Source organism: Trichoplusia ni (assembly GCF_003590095.1).
Source record: "Trichoplusia ni isolate ovarian cell line Hi5 chromosome 19 unlocalized genomic scaffold, tn1 tig00003236_group18, whole genome shotgun sequence".
NCBI lineage: Eukaryota > Metazoa > Arthropoda > Insecta > Lepidoptera > Noctuidae > Trichoplusia > Trichoplusia ni.
Genome location: NW_020799800.1, coordinates 12,892 through 22,352, shown reverse-complemented (window position 1 = coordinate 22,352; position 9,461 = coordinate 12,892). Strand labels below are relative to the sequence as shown.

Genomic DNA, 9,461 nt, shown 5'->3' with positions numbered 1-9,461 from the left:
TTCATAACTTATGAGACTTGAATTCCAGCTGTGCACGTTAAAGGAACGGTAAAGTGCTTTTTAACCTTATTATAAGGAAAAACATGCACATAAACAACTGACGAAATCAATTGTAAATAAAAAGAAGAAAATTTAACAATCATTTTATGGTACTTAATATTTACTTAAATACATATCCATATAAAAGTGTATATAATAAATAATAAATTGATGCCACTCATGGTAATTACGTATACTGCAGACGGCAGATAGAAAAAAAACCAAAAATGATTTTAAATGCTAATTTATTACTTATAAAAATTACAATAATTAATGCGTGAGACCTACTCGATATTAGAAATAGGAATGCATACAATTTTGAGTTAATAACTAATTACAAATTTCGCTACATCAGCGGTTCATGACGATTTACGTCATTCAGACAGTTTCTATGCAGCTGGCGGACAATAACAGGAAATGCAGCGTCGATGATATCCATTAAGGCTCCATACTTAACACCTCCACCCATAGATCAGCAACTATTTTTGACCATATTAAGAGAAAATGTTGCTGGAAAGTCATCTCGTTTTCTGGTATTTTTCTTGACGTCTTCGTATGTATGTATCTCAAGAGATGACTGCTTTTCTTTATCTTCTGATTTTAGTCTCCAACATTTGTATTTGCGAATTAATCTCAGAGTGAAAAATAGGATTGCGCCCAGTAATATGACGTATAGTGGGATGGTTGTGTGGTACAGGGCAGTTGGTTGAATCTCCTCGATGTCAATAGGTTTTCCCAACATGAATTTAGTTTGGATGCTGTGTAAGTCTTCCAGATCGATCGAGCTGAAATTGATGTGGGTAGAGACGGCAGTCAGATTCATTTCATCGTATGGTATCTTCGCTAGTTTCAATGGTTGACCCTTTATCGCGTTGTCATCGTTTATTATAGTTAATTCTGGAGTCTGTAGATAGCAACCCATAGGGATGGTTACGAGGTAGCTTCCTTGAAGTGTGTTGAAGTCCTTTCTCCCACATGCCAACTGAACTTTGGTAGGTTCGGGTAGAGACAGCACGTAATGTTGGTCGTCTAATTTTTCTACTGCTTCCTTGATGAGAGATATCTTCGTGAATTGACAAGTATTCTCTAGACTCTGATGAACGATGAGTTTCTGAATACAATCAGGTTTCGACTGGATCTGCTGGCCGGTCTTCTTTTCGCAGAGATAAGTACTGCTATACTTCGGGCATTCAGCCTCTATGTACACGAACGATTTCTCATCTGTTGCTATATAAGGAGAGGAAGGAATAAGGGCAAGTTGTCTTTTGTTGGGTACAATGGATAGTTTGTATAGGTCATATGTATCTTGGGAAACAATTGGAAAATTATATACTATTACTATACGTTTATCGATGAAATAAGATCCTGGCTTGATTAAGCTGTAATATTCTCTAAGTTCTAAATTTAGAATTTGATTTGGAGTATAAAGGGATTTTAATCTATCTATCATTGACTGCAAGGCCTCTATATCAATCATGGAATGATGAGTACTAGATGCGCGTATAAAAGCCATCATATTTTCTAATCTGATTATTTCTAACATTAAATCTTCTACGTTGTTTGTTATAATTCCTAAGATTTGTGCGAATTTCGCAAATTTAATTAAGCTATAGTCCCTATAAGCTTCTTTTTGTAATAGTAGTTCTAAAGTGGCATTAACTCTTATTTGATTTAAAGTTAGTTGTTCTAACACTTTATTGTGTTGGGACATCCACTCTTTGCAAAGACTCAGATGGCTATTAAATTCTGATGTTAATTTGCCTTCGTTGGTCTGTAAGGTTTTAAGAGCCTCGTCGTATTTAAGGGCATCTTGGTAGTCTAAGTTGCCAGTGACACTTTTTACTATAGACCCTAGGCCATCTATAAGACCTCTTTTAACTCTAACAGGTTCTAAAGATTTAATTTGGTGTAGTAATTTGCCAACCTTATTAGTAAGATAATCAATTTGATATTCATAGAGTAGGTAAGTTTCGTTATCGAGTTTAGTCCTAAATGTATTAAGTTGAGTCTGTACAGAGTCGATTTTATTTTCAATATCGTTGAGGTCAATGGGTTGTATAAAGGAATGATAGTGTATGGTTAGTCGTGTCGGTCCCAGTTTGTATGGTAATAGTCCGGGCCCATCAGCTAGGGTCTCAAGTCTTATCTCTTGAGGATGCGTCGCATGTATTGTCAGTAGCAGCAGAGTCCTGTAACAATGTGTTACCTTTAGGAACACGTTTTAGTCGCGCTTTAGCTACGGGCCCACGTTTTTTAGACGTATAGATGTGTATGGGCAGATCTGCTAAGACCGTATCCTGGGTATAGCGTGGTGCTACCTTCTGACGGCTGGCGAGAGGGTTTTTATGAATACTTGCTGCTGAGGGATGTATTCTACTTCAGATTCGCGCGTTTTGTTTCTACTTTCTATTAAAGCCGTACGATTAGCAAGAGATGTTTCATTGATAATTTCGTAGACTTGTTTCATCTGTTGACGATGATTCTGAGCATATTGCTGCAGAATGTGTTCGGTTAGGTCTATGTCAAGCGGGTCCCTTGGATCAAAGTGTCCATTTAGTAGATCGAAAGGTCTGCATTTGGTGAAACTATGTATGGAACTATTGTAGCCTATGATAGCGTATGGCATAAGGTTAACAATTGGTTCATCCTTATGTTGTAGTTTTAGAATTCGAATATGCTCAAGAATTGTGGAATGGAAACGTTCAATATTTCCGTTATCGCTCGGGCTGTGGGGTAAGGTCTTATGATGAATTATCTTATGAATACGTACGAATTCAGAGAATAATTGATTGGAAAATTCGGTGCCGTTATCAGTAACTATGGTTATGGGTAATCCGTGATGAGTGCAAAATCGTAACAATGCCTGTAAAATACTAATAGCGGTGCCATCACGTAGGTGGTATGCCTGACCGTACTTCGTAAATACGTCAATGAACGTTATATATTTCTCATTTTGAACTGTAAATAGGTCCATATGAACGGTCTCTAGAGGTTTCGTAGCTGGGGGTACAATATTAAACTGAGGTCGTATTGGGTTCCTGTCATATTTGGCTTGACCACAGATAGTACACTCATTGATAAATTTAGTGATTTGATCTTTCATCCTGGGCCAGTAATACCTTTTTGAGAGTGCTAGGTAGCATTCATTTATTCCCCGGTGGTTTGTCTTTCCGTCATGGTAATGTCGTATAATGTCTTGTTGTCTAAGATACTCTTTGACATTTTCAAGTTCGACTTTGGTTAACACTAAGTTAAGGGATGAACTTCTGAACGTCTTTTGTATAATAGGGATAATAGAATACATCTTTAAGGGCGGATTTATGATCAGGGCTGTTTTGACTTTTGGGTTAACGTATTCTTTGATGGCACTTATAACATCTTGTTCTAAGTTTGACTCTGATAGTTGGATTGCTATTCGGGTATGACTTTCGAAAGGTTTTGTCACAATAGGTCGTCGTTTTATGTCTCCTACTACGGTAAGATGAATCTGTCTATGAAATCTGTTGAGTGGTTCGTTTGTAATGGGCACTTCCAGAATAGGGTGTTCATCACTAGTATGTACAGTGTCGGTTGTCGAGTTCTGTCTGATTTCGTCTGTGTTTTCGGTTTGTCTTTGAGGTCGAGATGTCTCGGAGGGGTTATTAATCATTGAGCTAAGTTCTTTAATGTTTTCTATTACTGAGTCAATTTCGTCTATTTCCGTGGTATGGATCTCAACACGAGAAAGGGCATCAGCGTTGGTATTAGACTTTCCTTTCTTGTACACTACAGAGAAGTCATATTCACTTAGTCGTAGTCGCCATCTAGTCATTCGTGAGTTTGGGTCTTTTAAGTTCATCATCCACTGTAGTGGTTTGTGGTCAGTCAATATCTTAAATTTTCTACCGAATAAGTAGGGTCTAAAATATTTTGTAGCCCAAACTATAGCCAGTAATTCTTTCTCTATTGTGCTATAGTTTAGTTCGCTCTCATTGAGTGTTCGAGAAGCGTAACAGACGGGTTTGTCGGATCCTATTGGTCCTTGGGATAGTACCGCTCCAATAGCGAAGTTAGAAGCGTCTGTCGTGAGGTTAAATTCTCTGGTAAAGTCTGGGTATTGTAATATTGGGTCGTTGGTTAACAGAGTTTTACAGTGTTCAAAAGCATTTACATATTCGGGACTAAGAGTTACTTTACTACCTTTTTTTAAGCACTGTGTAAGGGGTTTTGTGAGTCGTGCAAAATCTGGAATGAATTTTCGGTAATAACCGAGAAGGCCTAAAAATTGTTTTATTTCCTTAGGGGTCTTTGGAATCGGATATTTTTGAATAGCGGAAATCTTGTCAGGGTTAGGCTTGATACCGTCCCTGCTTATGATGTGACCAAGATAAGCAGTTTCGAGCTTCAAGAATTCGGACTTGTCCATTTGAATTTTGAAGTTACTTTCTCTAAGTCTTTGGAAAACTCGTTCCAGGTTCTCCAGGTGTTCCTGTAGGGAAGTACTATAGACAATAATATCGTCAAGGTAGACGAGACAGATGTTATTTTGGAGACCTCTTAGGACATTGTCCATAACTCTTTGAAAAGTAGATGGTGAGTTTTTTAATCCCATAGGCATTCGAAGGAATTCAAAATGCCCGTGTTCTACGTTAAACGCGGTTTTCGATATATCTTGAGGGTCCATCTCCACCTGATAAAACCCACTTGCCAAATCTAAGGTGGTGAAGTATTGGCACTTACCTAACTTGTCAAGTACGTCACTTATGTTTGGTATCGGGTATTTGTCATCGATAGTCTTCTCGTTCAACTTACGGAAGTCAACTACGAGACGCCACTTTTGTTTCCCAGAAGCGTCGATTTTCTTGGGCACAACCCATATGGGTGAGCTCCATGCAGAGTCTGATGGTCTTATAATTCCTTGGTCCAACATTTTCGTGATTTGGTCCCTAACTTCCTGGCGATGGATGAAGGGGTACCGGTAACTTTTGGTGTACACGGGTACTTCGTCCGTTGTTCTTATACGGTGTTTAATTTTATTAGTGAATGTAAGGGCTTCCCCGTCAATGTAAAATACATCTGAATATCGAGAGCAAAGTCTTAAAAGGTTAGCTTTTTCCTCCTCATTGAGATGGTCTGTACGCAATCGTGATAAAACATCGTCTACACGTTGTGACTGTTCAACTTGTGTGCACTTGATATTGAATAATTCGGCAGAAGCTGGCTGATCCAGGTAAAAAATTACATCATTAGGGGTTGGATTCTCTAATTCTACATATCCACGGCCATCTTTTACCATGGTAACGCATTCATGGACAATGCAGTTGCAAAACATTTGTTCTTCTACTAAAACTTCGCCATCCGTAGCGTTAATAGGTATCCTTACTAACTTAGAACTTCTTGCAGGTATCATATCCTCGTACAGGTTGACATTACGAGAGTTATATAGCTTAATGCGGTTAGTTGCAAATTTAGTTATTAGTAAAAAGTCTTTTAAATCTATCTTGGCCTCCCATTTAGACAATAAATCTAGTCCTATTAATCCATCGAAATAATCATGAAAATGGTATATAAATAATTTAATATCTTGGGTTTCGTTAAACTCCTGGAAACATGGTAATGTAATTGAGTGCTCATTTCTACTGACACCGTGTATGTTCGTTATTTCAAATGGGTCGTAATTCACCGAGTAATTGGAAAAGTATTTTTGGACGGCTTGGGGGCTAATAAATGATTGATTGGCACCAGTGTCAATCAAGAATTTTAATGGTGGATCAGAAAATTCTATATATGGTAGTTGTCTTTGGTACTGTAGGTTAATATCTATCCTTGTTCGTTTGATGGTTTGGTCGATTGAAAATCCTGACTTTCATGTACATGGCTAGGGCCTGGTTGAGCTTCTGTCTCACTAGCGTCGTAAGGTAAGTCGTAACAGGTCGCGTTTGTGTCATAGTCATAGGGGTTGTTATAATAGTCAGTATAATAGTCGCACCCTGGTTCGGAATAATAGTCGACTGAGTTATATGAGTCGTCAGACGAGTAGAATTCGTTAACGTTTAATTCGCGAGTTTTGAAGTAATTATTTGGCGGCGGATTCCCGGATTTACGCCAGTCATGTCCCGTCATTACAGGTAAAGTTTTTGGGACAAAATGTTGAACTCCACTCATCGGTTTTACAATTTGATTTGGTGGTGGATTACGTGGTGGTAAGCGGAAAACGTTACTCTGAGGATGATAATTTGGTGGCGGTGCTCTAAGCATCTGTTGAGTTTTAGTAGGCATGCGATTATGATATTGGTTAGGCACATTAAATTTAAAGGGTTGAGGTGGTGGTTGATTGCCACGTTGTCCCATCGGAACCGGCCAGTTAGGTACCGGCGGTCTGTGAATACCTAATGTATTGAATGGGGTCACAGGAGACTGTTGCGGTATAGGAAGCATTTTAGGAGAGCTGTGAGCCCTCGAAGACTCATTGCGTTGCTGCAGATATATTACATTTAGCTCTTCCTGCACATATTCAAGGGCTTTCTCGATAGTCTCGGGGCGCATACACCTTATACGTGAACCTAAAGGTTCTTTTAGTCCCCGCACAAAAGCCTGCACAGTTACTTTCTTGTAAAGTGCCCGTTTAGCTTCGATAGTCGTTGGTAAAGTCTCATGCAATGTTACATACGTCATTATGGTACTGAATAAGGTTTGGCATTGTTCGTAGAACTCCTGAGGAGTCTTATTACCTTGTGAAGCTAATGAGAGGTCATTATATAAAGCCGTTTCATCGCGCTGGTCTGAAAAGTTGTTAATTAAAGATGATCTAATGCCTACCCAGGTTTCAGGAATGCCATTTGCGTTTATGGTAGAGGCAGCTGTTCCAGTGACCTTGTTCAAGATGCCATTTAACAAACATAAATTTCCTAACTCACTTCCCGGCTCAGCGCTCGCATATTGCTCTACTAGTTTATCACATATATTTATAAATCTCGTTAAAATATTGGGGTTGCCATTAAATTCCGGCACAAGTCGCAAAGCCTTGAAAATTACGTCAGGATCGTGTGGCATTTTTATACTAAATAATCTATCTAAACCTAAGTTTAAATCTGAATTATCTAAGTCTCTATTAATATCAATGATATTCCGGCGAGCCTGGCGTGATGCAGGTTCCCGGGTGTAAAACTTTTCGTGACGAAAAATTTTTAGAGATTAAAGTAACTAGGAATAGAAAGGAAGCAACACGAGAACGATTCAAGTGTACTTACATAAGTTTCATATTGGTTCTTTCTCTGCGAATCGATGTCTGGATTCTCCGCCTGGCTCCGCAGTTGTCCCGTAGATTCAGGATACTCAGGATGTGGCTTGAAAGCCGCCCGGGCGACTCGCGAACGCGAATATCGATATGAGATGACTCTATTGCTCGCGAACCGGCCCGCGAGTATCCTACCGACTGCGCCAATTACGTATACTGCAGACGGCAGATAGAAAAAAAACCAAAAATGATTTTAAATGCTAATTTATTACTTATAAAAATTACAATAATTAATGCGTGAGACCTACTCGATATTAGAAATAGGAATGCATACAATTTTGAGTTAATAACTAATTACAAATTTCGCTACATCAGCGGTTCATGACGATTTACGTCATTCAGACAGTTTCTATGCAGCTGGCGGACAATAACAGGAAATGCAGCGTCGATGATATCCATTAAGGCTCCATACTTAACATGGTCAACTTAAAGGAGTATAAAAACATCGAAATTCAAAACTATATTTAGTTAAATTCTTTCAACAGTCACCTAGTCACGTGAGCCCGAGAACTGTGCAGTGCTCAGGTGCACATGGTGTTAATGTTACGAAACTTGTCGTAATTATGTTTAGCATTACATTTAATATCGATATACATGAAATAGGTGTGTAACGCCCATTGTACAATCGGTACTAATCGACAACGGCTTATGAAAACTATGCCACAACATATGGTTTTGCAAAAACATTGACTTAAGAACGTTATTATAGTTAATGTACATAAAAACAGCTATGCTTGAGTTCCCATTCTGCGGTTTTTCTATCACTCGTCTGCACATTGTTCGTGGATATTGATGTAAGTAAGAATAACTATGTTTATCTCGAGTTTTCAAGGTTAGTATAACACTTAGCGCACAAAACAAATTATCATTATTTTTTTGCGAAATTTACTTATGAGCGAAGCTTATTGGATGAACTTAAATAACTAGACATTGTTATCTTTAATTAGTTGACTCTATATTTTGTTAGTTCTAATACTTCTCATAAAATTGCTTTGCCAGAACTGGCCGGTAGCCAAAGATAGAGAAGAGCATTTTAAAATCAATGGAGTTATTGCGTAATTGTTATAAACTTTCCTGGCTCGTAAAAGCTAAATTTTGAGATGTATAGCAAATATAAATTGTACATAGGCCTATTTTAATTAGACTATTGGCACTCAATTACGTTTGTGAAAATGGCTAGTTCTTTCTAGCAGCGTAAGAGAGATGCCGCTATACGCGACCGCGCCTTGAGATACGCTGTTTCGCTTCAAATACATTAATACGTGATGATGGTCAGCCTCTGTATTTTGTGGAGAAATGTAGGTGTGAAAAGATAAACATTAATTGGATTCACTTTATATGTTTATTTTAAAAGCTGTTTTACACAATAAAATACGTTATTCTCCTAATCTGTCTTTAACATTATTTTTAAATGGGCAAACGATAGTGCTGTAAAATGTTTTGCATATTTTTCCTGTTAAGAAACTGAATACAGATTATTGAGTACCCGGAAATATTTTATCGAAATACATTTTTAAATAATCTTTTCTTATCAGGTCATTGGTGAGAGTATTATGATAATTGTAAGGACTATAATACTGTATGTTTATTACTTATCCCAAGATGCTGAAACGCTATTTACCATAAGGTTGTAGGCCCTGATAATTATAACCGATATTAATCGATCAAAAGTCTCAAACCCAAGATACTAAGATCGACTTTTCAGATATAACTGTTTCATGATACAATTACTGCATGTAAATAAACTGTAATTTAAACAAAATATTTGTAACAAAATATGTAATATTTTCGTTTCTTTTTTTACTTTTTATTATTATTATAAAATTAAAAATACTTTATGCAGCTATTATAGTGTATACTTTAAATGCCAAGAAAATATGTCAACATATACGTATACAATAGGTCAGTCAGTGGATATATATTAACTAAATATATGGGTACATTAATAATAATTTAGAGGCAATACATTAGTTTTACAATACTTTTCCTTTACCATTAAATGTTAATGCATATGGTGAAGTCAATAAAAATGTTCAATGTAGTAGTAGGCACATTAAAGTGGTTGAGTGGATTGACGTAAAACAAATATGAGTTACCCTGTGGGTGGGCAATTAAACTTAATTATACTGATGTAAAAGCCACTGTT

The 9,461-nt window shown here is 37.4% G+C and overlaps 1 protein-coding gene across 1 annotated transcript; it reads right to left on the bottom strand.

Annotated features, from left to right (window-relative positions):
- Positions 1-230: 230 nt before the first annotated feature.
- Positions 231-9,092, bottom strand: LOC113506565. The gene is made up of 2 exons (XM_026889405.1): positions 7,269-9,092; positions 231-2,228 (listed from the first exon to the last, which is right to left on the bottom strand). Exons 1-2 carry the CDS (start codon positions 7,277-7,279, stop codon positions 512-514), a joined length of 1,728 nt encoding a protein of 575 aa, XP_026745206.1. The 5' UTR covers positions 7,280-9,092; the 3' UTR covers positions 231-511.
- Positions 9,093-9,461: the final 369 nt, after the last annotated feature.